The 17476-nt window shown below is 47.8% G+C and overlaps 2 protein-coding genes across 5 annotated transcripts in view; one reads left to right on the top strand and one right to left on the bottom strand.

Moving 5' to 3' along the window:
• Window positions 1-734: 734 nt before the first annotated feature.
• stil (STIL centriolar assembly protein) lies at window positions 735-10584 on the bottom strand. 3 transcript variants are annotated; one of them, XM_088078214.1, is made up of 17 exons: window positions 10184-10584; window positions 9552-9659; window positions 9344-9459; window positions 9075-9262; window positions 7878-8125; window positions 7658-7741; window positions 5903-5989; window positions 5661-5826; window positions 5450-5553; window positions 4467-4575; window positions 3421-4353; window positions 3005-3104; window positions 2658-2859; window positions 2475-2565; window positions 2118-2356; window positions 1747-2004; window positions 1520-1709 (listed from the first exon to the last, which is right to left on the bottom strand). In XM_088078214.1, the coding sequence occupies exons 1-17, from the start codon at window positions 10243-10245 to the stop codon at window positions 1670-1672; spliced, it is 3135 nt and encodes a 1044-aa protein (XP_087934340.1). In that variant the 5' UTR covers window positions 10246-10584; the 3' UTR covers window positions 1520-1669. The 3 variants fall into 3 exon arrangements, with proteins under 3 accessions (XP_087934338.1, XP_087934339.1, XP_087934340.1); XM_088078212.1 differs by having other exon boundaries at window positions 735-2004; XM_088078213.1 differs by having other exon boundaries at window positions 735-2004; window positions 5450-5550.
• A 1741-nt stretch (window positions 10585-12325) lies between these two features.
• The window catches only part of LOC121941092 (polypyrimidine tract-binding protein 1), a 23631-nt gene continuing 18480 nt past the window's right edge, over window positions 12326-17476 (top strand). Inside the window, exons 1-2 of one of the 2 annotated variants that reach the window (XM_088078208.1) lie at window positions 12326-12393; window positions 16067-16100. In XM_088078208.1, coding sequence (XP_087934334.1) covers window positions 12386-12393; window positions 16067-16100 — 42 coding nt within the window. In that variant the 5' untranslated portion in view covers window positions 12326-12385. The remainder of the gene's footprint in view (window positions 12394-16066; window positions 16101-17476) is intronic. The other variant, XM_088078209.1, reaches the window with a different exon arrangement.

Genomic DNA, 17476 nt, shown 5'->3' with positions numbered 1-17476 from the left:
ATTGTGTATTTGAGTGTAATCAGTGAATTTGCAGCTCAGCTCCTACAATAAGTCTAAAATACACTGTGGAAACTAAATAGTTACATTCAGACTGTTCAGGTCCAAAAATGCTCCATTGAAACCCATTCAAACTGACATTTTTGATCCCACAGCCATCAGAGCAGAAAAACAGGACTTGTATTATTTCTGGGTGTCATTCTGGGCTTTTGACTCTGAATTTGTCATTTTGACTATTTTCCACCTGATGAGGTCATTTTGACCATATTTGGCATATGGAGGAAATACATGCTATTTCCACTAGGTGACCTGTCACAGTCAATGTAGCTGCTGATCACTAACATATCCCAGACTGTCAGCAGCTACACTCACACACTGACATATCCCAGACTGTCAGCAGCTACACTCACACACTGACATATCCCAGACTGTCAGCAGCTACACTCACACACTGACATATCCCAGACTGTCAGCAGCTACACTCACACACTGACATATCCCAGACTGTCAGCAGCTACACTCACAAAACACAGCGGCATCATGAAATCATCAAAAACCTGGCATTTAAAGGGTTAAAATTAATATATAATATTTATGATTAGGACTGATGATGGTTAAAAAAATAAACTCAATAAAGCAGAAAATAATACCTCTGTGTAATATTTATGTATGCTTAAGTAAGCGTGTGTTTTGTGTGCAGTGATTCGAGTGTGTGTGATATTAAGGGTTAAATTAAATCAAATTATTAAGAATTTTATTTTCAAAATCATAAATATAAAAAAAAATAACGGTACAAAAGACTTTTCACATTAAAACAGGAAGTGTCGACAGAAAAGATGAAACACGCAGACTTGAATAAAATGAGTGAAAACAGTTAAAGCAGCAGCCTGAGACCTGCAGACAAATCAGACATGAGCAGCCGCTCCAAACTTTTCCAAGACCTTTCCAGGCCCATTACAAGATTCACTGCGTCTGCTGCACACGCCCTCCCGATTGCCATGACAACCACCGCCAAACTACACACATCAACACGGACGCCGTCTCACAGGGGACGGCGGCTCGGCGGCGTCCGTCCTGTAAAATGAGACCCGAGTTTCTCTCTCGTATCCTGTTCAGACGTGTCGGTGCGATCAGCACGAATTCAGAGGAGAGGACTTCCCCGCGAGACTACAGGAAATCACGTCTCACCGCAAACAATAAAGTCCAGGACGTTTCCAAAGAGACCTGCAGGGTTTCCACACTGAGCGCCCTCACACCAGACTCCTTTAAAAACCTGCAGGTCTGAGGTGTGAGGTCCGGTTCAGACCGGCAGACTGCAGGTCTGAGGTGTGAGGTCCGGTTCAGACCGGCAGACTGCAGGTCTGAGGTGTGAGGTCCGGTTCAGACCGGCAGACTGCAGGTCTGAGGTGTGAGGTCCGGTTCAGACTGGCAGACTGCAGGTTTCGGGGAGCACGTGGTGGTCAGAAGAGTTTGGGCAGCTGTCGGAGGCGGCTCAGGTCCAGGATGTTCCCCACTGATCCCTCCGTCTGCAGGCTGCTCGCCCTCACTAAAGATGGCCGCCTGCTGGGACAGTTCTCCTTGTCAGGGGCGGCGGCTGGTTCGCTGCCAGCTAACAGCTGCATTTTGGGCCTCAGGTCACAGATCAGCTGACTCTGTGGAAGGAGCTTCATGCTCAGAGCTTTGCTGAGCGGCTGGCGAACCTCCTCCTCCTCCTCCTCCTCCTCCTCCTCCTCCTGAATCAGGCCGTACCTCCTCATGTACTTCCTGGAGGCTAGAGACATGTTGCTAGGCGACAGCACGGAGTGGTCAGAGGGGGCGGGGCTTGTATGGGGGGTGTGGCCTCCCATAGACAGCCTGCTGAGCTGAGCATCACTCAGGTAGCGCAGGGCGATGGCGTTGGCCTCCAAACTCAGATCCACGCTGCCGCTCGGGAGCACAGAGCTCGCTGTCTGGTCGCACACGCTCAGTCTGGACAGGACCGCCGCTGGGTTGATGCTCGCCAGAGTGCTGACAACACACACACACACACACACACACACACACACACACACACACGCACGCTTATGTAAGTGCTGAGGTGAGTCTCCAGGTGAGTGCTGAGTCTCCAGGTGTGTCAGTACCTGCTGCTCTCTATGGTCCGCTGGACTTGTCTGTCAGACTCGATCATGTCTTCTGGCTCCACGTTGACTCCTAGCTGCTGCAGCTGCCTCACAGTCGCACTGACCACTGAGTCTCCTCCACGGCTCCACCTCCTCCTGGACGGGGAGCGGTCAGAAACCACAGGCAGGCTCCTCCTCCTAGACTCCTCCTCCACTTTCTGTTTACTGTCTGACTCCTGGAGACGACTGGTCAGCTGATTCTGAGGACACAAATATTTATAGATATTGTTGTTGTTGTTGTTGTGTGATGATGTAACAGGCATGTTGTTGTTGTTGTTGTTGTTGTTGTTGTTGTTTGTTGTTTGTTGTCGTTGTTACCATGAGGCTGTGGTAGAAGTCGTGCTGGTTGTCTGTAGCTGTATACATGCTGACGCTCTCTCCCAGAACTGGACTCTGCAGACCGCTGATACTGAAACACATCACAGGTCCCAGTGTCACTCAGAGTCCGAGTCACAAGTCTTTAACAACGAGTCACGAGTCTGACGTCACGTTCAATCTCACCTGCGCTGAGCCGGAAAGCAGGCAGCCTCCTGCCCTCTGATGTCACTGTCCTCAGCTCCGCTCGCAGGCCCGCTGATGGACAGGTTGGCGTGCGAGGGGGGTCTGCAGCAGGAGGAGGGGCTCGGGGAGGAGGGGGGAGGAGCCTGCACCTCCTGATGGGGGAGGGGGACCTGGACGGGATCCCCCCAGAACAGACTGGCACCTGAAAACAGGAGAGGATGTAAAATACAGCTGCTGAACAGTGATGAGACCAGAGGAGGAGGAGCAGGAGGAGAGGCGAGCAGGAGGGAGGAGGAGGAGCAGGAGCAGGAGAAGAGAGGAGAGATGAGGAGGAGACGTGCTGTCACCTGTCCCCACGGCGATGCTGGTGGTGCATTTGGGTGTGGAAGCATCGAGCTGCTGAGCAGAGGACTGAAGTTTCCTCTGAGCCTCCAACAACAGCTGGACCTGAAAACAGGAAACAAACATCTCGGTTACCATGGCGACCCCACAAACACGCCACGCTGCGGCAGCAGGCGTGTTGACATCGAGAAGTTTTTCCTCCGGCATCACGAGGTTTGAGAGGCGAATGTGAAGAGAAAACATGAACTCTACAAACCTTTAAAAGTACATAAGTGACTCTTTATTAACCGACACTCGGGACTTTGACCACGTCGGGACGTCAGCGAGGTGATTGGTCAGAGGTCAGAGGTCAGAGGTCAGGTCAGCTGTTCATCAGATACCCCAAAGTTAACCCTGAAGTGGCCTCAGATGCGGCTCTCACCTGCGCCTGCAGGAGGCGGAGCTGGCGGTCCTGATGGAGGAGCAGCTGGTAGGTGTCAGACGGGACGACTCCTCCCACCTCCTCACAGCACCGACTCACACAAGAGGGACGGGAGAACCAAGGGGGAGACGCAGGAGAGGGGGAGTCACCACCAAACCACGGGGAGGACGGAGGGAGGAGGGTGGAGAGAGGAGGAGAGGAGGGAGGAGGTGGAGTGTGAAGATGAGAGTGAGCAGGAGGATGAGGAGCAGGGTGGAGAGTGGAGGGAGCAGGAGGAGTGCTGTGATAATGAGGAGGAGCAGAGAGAAGAGTCGAGGGAGCAGGAGAGGAGGTGGGAGGTGGAGTATGGTGACGGGAGGAGAGAGGAGTCCCAAGAGTGGATGAAGGAGGAACAGAAGGAAAAGTTAGATGCTTGCTGGAAGCAGCAGAGGTGAGGTGATGAGAGGATGGAGCAGGAGGAGGAGCAGGGTGGAGAATTGATGGAGCAGGAAGAGGAGGAGCAGGGTGGAGAATTGATGGAGCAGGAAGAGGAGGAGCAGGGTGGAGAATTGATGGAGCAGGAGGAGGAGGAGCAGGGTGGAGAAGTGATGGAGCAGGAGGAGTGTTGTGGTGATGACATGGAGGAGCAGCAGCAGGGAGGAGCCCCGGGGAGGAGGGGAAGATGGAGGTGCAGTCGTAGGAGTTGGGGGAGCAGCAGGAGCAGGGCTGCTGCAGGTTGGAGTTGGGGGTGCTGTGGAGGTGAGGAGGAGCAGCAGGTCTGGGAGATGAGGAGGAGGAGGAGGAGGAGGAGGAGGAGGAGGTGTTTCCGGCCGGAGGAGCAGACCTCCTGTCAGCAGGAGGAGGAGGTCTGTGGGTGGAGGCGTTGTGATTGGAGGAGAAGCTGCTGTCAATCAGCAGCGAGAGTTCAGGGACAGACGGCTGAATTCTGCGAGTCTGAGACACAAAAGTCAATCAATCAATCAATCAGAGAATCTGAGGTCAACTACAGCTCCCAGGGTGCATTTCCCCAGCAGCCATAAACGAACAGAGTCGTCCTGTTGTCTGACCTGCTGAACAGGGGGGTGTGGACTCGGGGACGGACGTGGGGACGGGTCCTCGTCCTCGACTCCGGAGTCCTGATCGCTGACAGACAGAGTGGCAGCGGGAGGGACACATCTGGGGACACAGAGGACACGGTCAGGTCCACACAGACAGCAGCAGGATAAACTGCAAGTCCAGCTTGTCCTCAGAGTCCACAGAGACAAATGTCCAGAGGACACTCAGTTCACTGAGACAGTGAAATCTGAGGACATGAGACGTTTTCCTTTGGCGCGTAAATAAAAACTGAACCTCACAGTGAAATGAGACAAACTGATCGACAAAGCTTTATTGACAAATGTTTAAAGGAAAAAATGCCCAAAAGTTTTGAAGAAAAATAAAAATTGCCAAAACAAATCAAAGAAAAACTAAAAGACGGCGGTCAAAAATATCAATCTTCCTTGGGGGGCCCAGTGGGTCAGGTGGTAGGGCCGGCTCTCTGTCCCTCAGTCTGTCCCCTCAATAAAGACAAAGTTTACTCTAAAACGATGATTTATTCACTTCAACGAGTGAAAAATAACAAAAACAGTGAAATGAGCTCGTCTCAAAAAAAGGACATTTCAGTTCACAGAAATGTAGAAAATTCATGGTGATTTTCGTCTTTTTGGACATAATTGTGAGGACATTAACGATGAGGGACATTAACAATGAGGGACATTAACGATGACGGACATTGATGATGAGGGACATTAACAATGAGGGACATTAACGATGACGGACATTGATGATGAGGGACATTAACAATGAGGGACATTAATGATGGCGGACATTAACGATGGTGGACATTGATGATGAGGGACATTAACAATGAGGGATATTGATGATTGTGGACATTGATGATGATGTACATAAATGAGGGACATTAATGATGGTGATGGACATTAACGATGATGGACATAAATGAGGGACAGAGTCAGGACAGGTCCACGTTACAGTCTGTAGACACTCGTACCTGTTGAAGGAGCTCACAGCGGCTCTGAAGACCTCCGTCTGTCTCTCGGGACGCTCTGAGTCCAGATCACACTGTAGAGTCCGTCCCTCCACCGACACCACCTGCTGAAGGACACGTCCATTCAAAAAAAAAAAAAAAAAGACTTTCTGCACCAACATCTGTCTCTGCCGCCGCTCACAGGACCCTCCTGTGGGCTCAAGTGTGTCCCTACCTGGTACAGAGTGACGCTGTGAGAGGCCGTCAGCAGCTGGTAATCTAGCTGAGGCTGAGGTCCAGGTCCAGGTCCAGGTCCCGGACCGCGGCACTGGAAGAACTGCGGCGCTCTGTGGGCGGAGCTGAACAGGAGCAGCAGGAAGCAGCGGCTCTCTGACAGAAGTCTAAACAGCAGACGGACTCTCAGTGACTCCACGTCAGCGGCTGAACTCAGCAGGTGAACTCAGCAGCTGAACTCACCTGTGCCGCAGGGCCGAGCTGAACAGGAACCTCAGACACCACGCCCACACCTGAGGGCTGGACACCTGCGTGACTCCACCCAGCCAGCTGTCACATGACAGGAAGCACCGTCAACAGTGAAGGTTGGTCAAACATCACAACAATAAAAACACCTGATGAGGTTCAGAAGAACGTACGGCGTGAATGCGGCCTCTGTGTTCGGGTCTTCGTAACTTCAACATACTTTAACCTTCAAACTGCGTTCACGCAGACACGCACACACGGGAGCGGACACACCCAACAGCCTTCAGCCCCGACACGCGAAACACACCGCTCTGTGTATTTACTGGACGTCATTCGATATTTCAGCCATATTCAAACTAACTAGACTCCTTCACACACTTCGACAACTGTGACAAGTTCAGCCGGCTGTTCAGCGGAGCGGCAGCTTTCAGCAGGCGTTCGGATATTCCACGCGAGGAGCATTATTCATTATTTTAACCACGTTCGTACTAATTTAACTCATTCCTTTTTCAGATATTCCCAGAACTTCACCATCTTCTAAAAACTTCAAGCAGACATTGCAGTGTAGCGTCAGCTTTTCAGCGAGCTGAAACATATTCTGCCTGACGAGCGTCATTCAGAACTTCAACCACACTCACCCTCATTTAACTCATTCAGACCATTTCAGCTGAGCGCACTCACACTCACACACACACACACACTCACACACACACACACATACACATACACACACATACACACACACATACACACATACACACACATACATACACACACAGCTGCCTAACAAATCACACAAATGTGTGTGTGTGTATGTGTGTATGTAGGTGGGTGTGTGTGTGTGTGTGTGTGTGTGTATGTTTGTGTGTGTGTGTGTATGTGTGTATGTAGGTGTGTGTGTGTATGTATGTGTGTGTGTGTGTGTGTGTGTGTATGTATGTGTGTGTGTGTGTATGTGTGTGTGTGTGTGTGTGTGTGTGTGTGTGTGTGTGTGTGTGTGTGTGTATGTTTGTGTGTATGTAGGTGTGTGTGTTTGTGTGTGTGTGCGTGTATATGTTTGTGTGTGTGTATGTGTGTATGTTTGTGTGTGTGTGTGTATGTGTGTATGTAGGTGTGTGTGTGTGTGTATGTGTGTGTGTGTGTGTGTGTGTGTGACGGGCTGCTCGCAGCGACAGCTTCAGGGTTTTTTGGGCTCCGTCTGTTTGTGGTTTCTGGTGGTTTGAAGTATTTCTGACTTATTTCAAAGTTACTTTTCGGTTAATCTGACTTTAAGTGCGTGTACTCTGTCCGCCTCATCTGCTCACAGTCACATCACGTCATATTTTATCTACGTAACTGTAGTCTGAGCCTTTTTAATAACCTCCGCACGTCTTCATACTGACTGTTTTTGATCATTTTAGGATGCATTTTAACGTCAGACAGGAAACGCTGATGAAAACGAGCTCCGCTGCGTCTGCGTTAGAAACCAGCTTCATTTGGTTTTCTAGTGTCCTTTTTGCACAGAAAGTGTTTATTTCTGTACGAAACATTCAGACTGGCTCATTATCCGGAGAAATCACGGAGCAGACGAGCGCTCCGTCGACATAAACTGGATTCATAAACTGTTTCGAGTGTTTCTGGGAGTTTTGGTGAAATATTACGCTGTACCTTCATTTCTTTTGCGTACGTATTAAAGTGTTCCTGGCTCTCACATGATCTCTGAGGTCAGTGTGTGATGTCGGGTGCAGACGCTGCGTGTTGTGAGTCTCTTACAGGCCGACCAGCGGCAGCGTGGACGCTTTAGGGTCCGCCTCCAGCAGCAGCAGCAGCTTCCTGCTCTGATCCATCGTCAGAAACCTGCACGCACGCACACACACACACACACACGATGAGGTCATCACAGCAGCCTGATGATGTCACCCAGCGCCATCACGGCAGCTCGCCTGATAGGTGAAGACTGTAGCGCCTGGCAGACGGCGTGTGTGGTTCTCACCCTCTCTGTCGCTTGGCGGCGTGCGGCGACGGTCGGTTAATGCTGGTCAGACTCCTCAGCAGGGCGGTGGGGACGATGGGAACCGCTCGTACAGGATGGACGTCCACGCTGACGGACGGACAGACGGCCGACCACCTGAGGACGAACGCTGTGGCGTCACACTGCTGAGAGACAGTCACATGACCTCTGACCTTCATCAGCTGGGACAGATCCAGAGTCTGTCTGCTGCTCACACTGTGCTGCAACACCTGAGACAGACAGAGGGACAGACGGAGGGACAGACGGAGGGACAGACAGAGGGACACAGTGTATTTCAGACCTATTGTAGGAGCTGAGCTGGACAAAACCTGGACTACATTTAGGACATATGCATGAACACACACACAATTATCACAACATGAAGAAGGAAAAGAGACTGAAATTAGACAAACTGTCTCTAAAGGGTTAAAGACAAAACAGCAGAAAGACATAAAGTTTGAGCTGAGAGCGACCAGCTGGTGGTGACATCAATGCCATGTTGCCATGACGACAGAGGTGTCAAAAACACAGAGACAGCAATTAGTGATGAAAGAATAATGATCCTAAAATGTGCGAGGAAGTTTAAAGAGTACAAAGATGATAATAACAACAACAACAACAACAACAATAATAATAACAATAATAATAACAATAACAACAACAATAATAATAACAATAATAACAACAACAACAATAATAATAATAACAACAATAATAATAATAACAATAATAATAAAGGTGAAATGAAAGAGTGAACTGAAAATTAGAGGAAACATTTAAATTAATAAAAACAAAATTTTTAAGTAGAAGAAAGAAAAAAATCAACAGGAAAAAAGGTGCTGAAAATGAACATAAATCAAAAAATAAATTGTTATAATTCTGTAAAGTTTTTTCTTTTTTCCTGCAGGGACGGACGGACGGACGGACAGAGGGACAGAAGGACAGACAGACAGGTGGACAGACAGAGGGACGGACAGACAGACAGAGGGACAGAAGGACAGACAGACAGGTGGACAGACAGAGGGACGGACAGACAGACAGGTGGACAGACAGAGGGACGGACAGACGGACAGAGGGACTGAAGGACAGACAGAGGGACGGACAGGTGGACAGACAGACGGACGGACAGACGGACAGGTCGCTGACCTCTGACCTCTGACCTGCAGGCGTCTGACTCACCTTGAAGCAGTGATGCAGCTCAGCCTCTGATTGGACGACGGTGTCAGCCGTGTTCTCGGTCTCCGTGGAGATCAGACAGGGGACAAGGACGTCTCCGGGCAGTAGAGCGGAGGGGACCCTGTCCTCGGCTCCGGCCGCGTCCCGACCCGGATCAAAGCGGTCCAGAGTCACGGTGACCCCCTCCTCATCTGAGGACACAGAGAGGACATCATTCAGCGGACAGCGACCGACCAATCAGGGGCAAGGACGAGCTGCAGGCGGAGTCTCACCTGCGTCCACACACACTGCTCCCAGCAGGAAACACAGGAGGCGGGGCTTGTTGCTGCAACGAGCGTGACGCTGCGCGAGACGCAGAGCCTTCTCTGAGAGCACCACACGAGGCTTCCTGAACACACACACACACACACACACACACACACACACACCTGTGTTACTGTGTTACTGTGTGTGTGTGTGTGTGTGTGTAGGTAGGTGTACCTGTCAGCACAGAGCTGGAGGCGGAGCTTGTCTCCTGCAGGTGTGGCGTCCCACAGGTGTGATGTGGTTTTGGGGACACTGAGCGGACTGAGAGACCTCGTGGAGACTCTGAAGAGAGAGCGAAGGGTTAATCAGAGTATTCTCTCTCCTCTTTCTCCCCATCAGGTCCTTCATCTTCTGTCAATCACAGAAATCCTAAAATATCTGACTCCGCCTCTGAGCCCACATCAGCGGCAGAAATACTCAACCTGCGGCCCGCGGGCCGAATCTGGTCCCTGATAGACCCCCAAACATCTCCTCACTGACAGTAAAACTAAAGTGACTGACTCTGAGATGTTTCTGTCCTGTGAGTGTCCACCAGGTGTCAAAGTGTCCGAAACAGCATCAACGTAGATCCCCACACAGGACACAGCTGAGACACTAACGTCCTAAAATACCAGAAATGTCCTAAATTCATGGACATGTACTAAAAATCCAGAATCGTCCTTAATACTAAAAACTTCGCAAAATCCTAAACACTTTCTAAAATCCCAGAATTGCGCTAAAATCTTGGAAATGTCCTAAAATCCTGGAATTGTCCCAGATTAACCCGCTGTCCTCTCACCTGGACAGGTGAGCTCACGGGGACTCACCTTCCTCTCGCGGTCTCCAACAGTCCGGCCGGCAGAGCCTGGAGGTCCACCGGGCAACTCATCGCGCTGATGCCGGCGGAGTGGAGCTGCTAACGGTAACTGAGCGCCGCAAACACCGCGGGGCCTTCCGCTGCCGCCGTTAGCCGTTAGCTTCCTGCTCGGTCCGCATCAGACCGGCTCCGTTAGCTCCGTTAGCTCCGTTAGCCCCGTTAGCTCCGTTAGCTCCGGTGGCTCCACAGACGGTGACGGGCCGTGAGATAAAGTCGCAGTTAGGTTAGGTTCGGTAAAGGTTCGGTAAAGGTTCGGTAAAGGTTCGGTTAGAGTTGGTAGGATGTCTCGCGCCGCTGCGCCGGAACAGGCTGCCGCGGTTTGATAATGGCGCTGTTTCTACATCTCAATGGCGGCGACTCAAACAGCCAATAGGAGGCTCCGCCGCAGAGATTCTGACCAATGGCGTGTCGTTTCCCCCCGTCTTCTTCTAGTCCTTATTGTGACGCCAGCGGCAGATACAAGGGACTAAAGCTCGACACCGCCCCCACAGGACAGAGCGGTACTGCAGGTCTCCAGAGGAACAACAGGTTTATAAAAAACATTATTTATTTATTTTTATTATTAGTTGTAGAAATAGTAGTTTATAAGTATTAATAGGAGTATTTTGTGTGTGTGATTAGAATTATGATAATAATAATAATAATAATAATAAATTTATCATCATTATTATTAAAATCATTGATTGATTGATTGATTGATTGATTATCGTTATTCTCCCAGGGGGAGTGCTTTGTTAGAGTTGCTCTGATGTAAAGCATAGAGAGTTATAGAAGCAGAAATATAAAAACATTAAAAATAACAAAATAAAATACATGTATTATGCTACAATGTTAACACTAGTATGTAAAACAAAAAAAAAAAGTATTAAAGTAAAGTATGTAAAGTGAGAAATATAAAAAAACACGTGTATGTTTAATACACACGAGTGTGTATGTATGAGTGTGTAATCTGCACTGTAACGTGTCCTCCAGAGCTTCAGCCCGGCAGCCAACCTGTAGGACGTCTCTCGTGTCCTTAACGTGAATTAGACACGTCAGTGTCCATTTGTGACTCTGTGCTGTTGCTCAGATGTCACATTTCAGAGTGTCCCCCTGCTGTGTCCGTCCTCGGGGGGACAGAGACTCACAGCGAGTTTCACAGAGACATGAGAGCAGAAAAAGTCCCAAAACATTTATATTTATGTTCAGTGAAAACTCACAACTTCTATTCTTTCATGAGTTCAAGTGTTTTACTCAGAAGAGCTAAATGTGTGTGTGTGTGTGTGTGTGTGTGTGTGAATTATTGATGTGTGAGCAGCTGCTCGTCTTCCAACACAAATTAATCTCCTGAAAAGCAGCAAGTGGAGGAATTATTTATCAGCTGATACTCGACACTCCAAGAGCGTCCACAGAGTCCAACAGAGGACACAAACCCGCCTGCTGCTCACCGCCTGTCCAACCTGTCCACTCTGTCCACTCGGTCCACTCTTACCATATTTCATAATATTTGGTCTATTTTTTTCTAAATCAATATTTTTAAAATATTATGTTTAATTTATGAACCCAGGAAAAACAATATCATGTTTATTTATGTATTTTTTTTAGATGTATTTTAAATCTATATGTTTTATTGTTAACATATGTTCCTGAGTTTTTTTATAAACATAGGAATAAAAATGTCAGGTTTATTTTTTTCATGTATATTTTTTAAATATTGGGCCTCTTTTATGCGCAAAAACACGCATCACGTTTTGTTTTTGTTTTTTTAACTCTTGATTCCATAAAATAAAATACCAGAATTAACGGCTGATTGATTGTGTCGCTGCTGTGATGTCACAGGTGATCGATATTTGTAGTTTCGCTCTGTATGTGAACGCTTTATGCTTTTTCGGGACAACGCCCACTTATTACCCGGACAGAGAACCGTGTCCGTGTTTTTTGTTCCCGAGTCAAACATCTTCCTCACAGACGATCTCTGATCGCAGGAATTTCAGCTCTTTGTTGTTGCGTTCTCTGTCCGATCAGCCAATCAGCGCCCGGCTCCGGCCCGGAACGCCCACCCTGTTTTCCAGCTGACCAATCGGAGGTGTCCTGGCGCCGGACGCCATTTTGTCCGTTTATAACGGCGGAGCTGGGGAATGGAACCTGTTGCTCCGCAGTTCCGTGTTGTGCGATGGACGGGTGAGTTACCGCACCGCCTCACGGCTCCACTCTCACTAAATCTGCCCTCTGCGTGTTTCACCGGCGCCTCAGGGCAGCAGCACAGACTCGGGGTCCGGCACCGACCCCCCGCGGGCCCGTCGGAGCTCTCGGTGTTCGGTCAACTGTCGGTAAAGTTGTGTTTTTGTAGTCTGAGCAGGAAGCTAGCCGCGTTAGCTTAGCCTCGGAGCGGGCCGTCCTCTGCGGACTCAAGTCCGCTCCGAACTCCGCCGACACGAGCCGGCGTTTACTCCCGCCGGCTTCTGTCCGCGAGCACGCATTTCCGACACACTCGCTCGCGCTGCGAAGGTCCGATCCAGGAGCGACTTATGGAGGAAATGAGCCCGAGCGGCGGGCACGACTTCGGCGCAGCTTCACGCTGTTCTCACGCCCACCGCGGGTCTGCCCCTCTCCCGAAACTAGGTTTTATTAAAAAATGTTGTAGTTTCATGTACTGCGTGTGCGCCGAAGTAAAGAGAGGTCCCGTGGGATTCGTTTAAGACGTAAAGATTCACCTGAGCACGTTTATTCTTTTGAGGATTTGGGTGAAATCTTAAAAATGAGAGTTTTTCGTATGGATTTCAGTTTTAAACAAGGAACGGAAGTAAGTGGCGCTCAGGTGTTTGGAGGCGGAGGAGTTCAGCCTGAAGGCCCGAACCGAAGCTGATTACTGAGGAAACCACATTTCTGCCACTGAGCCACGTTCAGCAGTGCAGTTTTGGTTTAAATACTGGATCTTCGTGGTTTACGTGAGAGCCGAATCGCAGAGCGGCCTCATGTGAGACGATTAAGGTCCAGAGTGATTTCCTGAAATGTTTGTAGTTTCTGGGATTGAAAAGTGAAAAAAGACGTTATTTCACATGGAGTTCAGTCAGTAAGTCACTCATGAAGCTAGTTTTTAAATAAATGAATGCAGCTTTCTGTGAGGTGTGTTTCCAGCTGATCAGTCTGCTCTAACAGGTTTTTGGGTTTTGTGAATTAAGAAGAGATCTTTAAATCTGCAGTGTTTGATGTGGAGTTTGGCTGTATGTTCATCTGAGGTGAGAAAAAACACAAGAACCTGGTTCTTACATGTTTTTACGTGAGATGAAATGTCATTTTCATGAGTTTCTCCTGAGAGGCGCCTTCGGTGTGACATAAATGTGTGTAGTTGTGTTTGTGAGCGGGACACTGGCGGACAGAAACTCCAGTGAGTTGTTGTCAAAGGGAGGAAACATGAGACAACCTGTGTGTCCTGCAGCTGTCTCATGTCTCTGTTGGTGATTTAAACCGACTCGTTTGTCCTGCGTGGATCACAGCGTGCTGTTTTTAAGGTGTACGGTGGTCTGGACGTCTGTCTGGTGTGTGCCGCAGACTGCGAGGCTTTTGAGTTCCTGATGTGAATATTTGTACTCTGTCAGGGCTCATTCGTGCCCGGAGGGTCCTCCTCGTCTCCTCCTCGTCTCCTCCTCGTCTCCTCCTCGTCTCCCAGCTGGTTTACAGTCTGTACAGTCCCGTCAGCTGCAGCCCGACCAGCCGGTTTTTCATTCATGTGTTATCTCAGTGTCTCCGGCGTTTGTCCGGGTCTCTGCCCAAAGTTTGCGTCTGTACGGCTGACGCGTACGTCAGATGTCACCTGTTCGCGCGCTGAGACCTCAGAGAGATCCGCTGCAGCGATCGGGCCTTTAGCCGATCACACCGAAATGAATTACCAGCTGTATTGATGATCGATTTATTGTTTCGGTCATTGTTTAAAACTCTTTTAAAACCGTAAAACTTTCAAAATACACAATCATACAAAATGATAAACAAAATCAGCATATGTAGAAAGAAGTAAACCACCTCCTTCTTTCCAGACCACTAATTTCCCCCCGACTCGTCCGTCCCGCCCTGCCGGGCTGCTGCCGTCACACACGGTCACATAAAGTAACGCAGAGACAGCGACGCCAACGACCGTAAAGTCTTCAAATGTATAGAAACATCAACTGAAAAGAGATGTTTCTGTCTTTTCTAAGTAAAACTGTTAAACATTTGCCGGTCCGGCTTCTTAAATGTACATTTTCATCCTTTCTTTGTTATTTATGATAGTGAATGAAGAGTTTTGGGGTTTTGGACGCTCAGTTGGATAAAAGACTTTAGCTGAAGACGTCACTTTGGGTTTTGGGAAATTGTGATGAATGCAAACTTTATATGAACACGTTTCTCCTCCGCTGTTGTTGTTGTTGTTGTTGTTGTTGTTGTTGTTGTTTGGCGCGTGTTTATGTCAGATGTGATGGTTTGTCTTCGCTGTGATTGGTCGGCTGAAGTGACAGCAGGAAAGTTTCCATCACAGATCTGATCAAAACTTCATCAATATTTTCGTAAATGTGCTAAAACTCAACGTGGAGCTGACTGTGTTTAACTGACTGAAGTCATGTGACTTCTCCTCTGGTGATAACATCCCAGTAACCATGGCGACGGATGTTCAAAACATCAGCAGCTTTATTTCTATTGCAGTCATTATTTCAATCCAAGGCCACAGCGTCATGTGACCTCACAGCGTCACGTGACCTAGAAACGACTAAATAGAGTCTTGACTGCAGTTTGGACAAATATGTCTTTTGACTGAAACCCCAGCTCATACCAGAGAAAAGACTTTTTTCTTAAACAATAAATAGGAGTTTATTCCAAACTGACGTGTTTCCATTTGACATTTTTCTACTCACAATTTCATTTTGCGCTCAGCACAGAGATCACGCCCAGTGCAATGTTGCGTTGCCGGTGTTTGTAGGGTGGCGTAGTTACGCGGCACTCTCAATGCAAATCATAAAAGAAATACTGGGCTCAGAAGGAAAAGAGCAAAAACAGCCCAACCCTGAGCGCCTCAGTTGTTTTTTGGGGTTTTTTTTGGCTGTATGATATAAAAAAATAACCAAAACCCACCCGGATATTCATGTGTCGTTGCCGTTGTGTCGTTGCCGTTGCGTCGTTGTCGTTGCCGTTGCGTCGTTGCTGTTGCGTCGTTGCCGTTGCATTGCAGTAATAAAGACAATTATTAGAAATAAGCACGAGAACAACGTATGGACAAATCTAAAATCTAAATTTACAAACACAGTAACAGTAAAACATTAGCACTAGTATGTTAATATTTAAAAATAAAAGCATGTAAAATGTGCAGTGTGTAAAGAGTCACCTGTTGGACTTCCTGCGAGTCACATTAACCTGCAGCGGGTCACCTGTTGACAGACAGTGATGTGTGTGTCCACGTTTGGACCTGCCGTCTGTCTCTCTGTGAATTTACCTGCTGCTCCATCTCACCTGTTAACGCTGCTCGAACTGACCCGAAAAATAACACTGAGTCGCAGCACCGAGTCGCAGCACCGAGTCGCAGCACCGAGTTGCAGCACCGAGTTGCAGCACCAAGTCGCAGCGTCAGGAATTCAGTTAATCTGCCTGAGAGGCTTTAACCCTTCCCGCTCGGCCCGTCATCATCATCATCATAGAGACAGAAAGTGACATAAATAAGTGGACGGCTGGTGATTTGCGGTCTGCAGCTGTTGACCTCTCCGCTCTGCTGGGTTCTCTCTGCCCCTCACCTCGTCTCCTCAGGCTCTAACCTCATTTTAACTTTTTTTGGGGGCTTGTTGTTTTGAGTTTCTCTCCCTGCTGCTTCTAACACGCTGTCTTCTCTTCACAGCAGTGTCCACCAAGATTTAACAGTTGGTACTAAGGTAGGCACCTCTGCTTCCTCCTCCTGCTGCTCCTCCTGCTGCTCCTCCTGTTGCTCCTCTTACTGCTCCTCTCTGCTGGTTTGTTTTCTGCTGTGAACGTCATTAGAGACAGGCGTCAGGACGGAGACACATGTGGCAACAATCAGAGCATTTCTCTGTAATTAGTGTTGTTCTAAAGTGATGGAGTCACATTCCTCAGCAGGTCCAACTGTAAGCAGATTATTCAACAACAACAACAACAACAACAACAACAACAACAACAACAACAACAACATCATCATCATCATCATCATCATCATCATCATCATCATCATCAACAGTTCAGTCCGCTCACTCTAAATCATCACTTGCTCATGAGTCCTCCGTCAGGTTTCTGAACCATCTTTGGCCTCATAAATTCATCATTATTAGGGACCGTTCTTTATTCATGAGAGGGGAGGGGGGGGTGCAAAAAGTAGGCATGTCAAATATTTTTTTAAGCACTGGGAGGGGGCTTTTGTTTTTATTTTGGATTTAGGGGAGGGGCATACCACTTTTAAATAGTTTTGTATTATAATTATTAGTAAATGTGATTTCTCTTCAAATTATTACTATTTTTTAACAACTTTTGTTCTTTTTCTGTGACCATTTTTGGTCATTTTTAAAATTGATTTTTTTTTTCTTTAAAACATTTGCTCTTTTAATGTTAATTTTAATTTTCTGGTGGTTGCTTAACAAAATTAGTGTTTTTTTTCTTTGAAACTTTTTGTGTTTTTTTTTTTACATCAAACCTTTTTTTTCCTTTTAAAATTTTTGGTGATTCAAAGAAATCGATATTCGTTTTGTCTGTAAAAGTTTTTGTTGATTTTGAAGAAAACATGCCCTCCAAACCCCCATATTTTCTTTGACCAGTTTTGAGATAATTTAAATGTCTTCAAAAAATTTTGCACAAAAAATTGAAAATTGCAGATTTGCTGCGAAACCCGCGGCCCTGCCAAAATAAAAATGGCCACAATGACAACGTTTAATTTAACCAGAAATTGTAAAAAATAGAAGTTTTTGTTGAATTTTCAATGTCCTTGAAGACATCACATGGAAAGAACGCTGTTTCTGTTTTCCCCGAGTTACTCAAGGAGGCTCAAGGACAAATGTTCAAGGCTTTGGGGAGGGTCAGAAAAGACAGCCGTCCCCCTCCTCTCATAAATGAAGAACCGTCCCTTAGGCTTCCTCTTCTTTCTGAAAGCAGCCCAGAAGATTCAGGCTCCTTTCCTCTGCGTCTTATAACGGACGTTCAGTCACGGCTTTGAAAATGCTCTGTTGGGTGTTCAAGGACTCACATCACAGCTGTTCAGAGCGGAGCTGGAATCAACCAGTCAGTCAATAACTTTGATTATTGA

Source organism: Plectropomus leopardus, chromosome 5 (assembly GCF_026936395.1).
Source record: "Plectropomus leopardus strain MGB_pleo_1.0 chromosome 5, ASM2693639v1, whole genome shotgun sequence".
Taxonomy (NCBI): domain Eukaryota; kingdom Metazoa; phylum Chordata; class Actinopteri; order Perciformes; family Serranidae; genus Plectropomus; species Plectropomus leopardus.
Note: the sequence above shows the minus strand (reverse complement) of the source record. Positions and strands in the feature narration are given on the sequence as shown.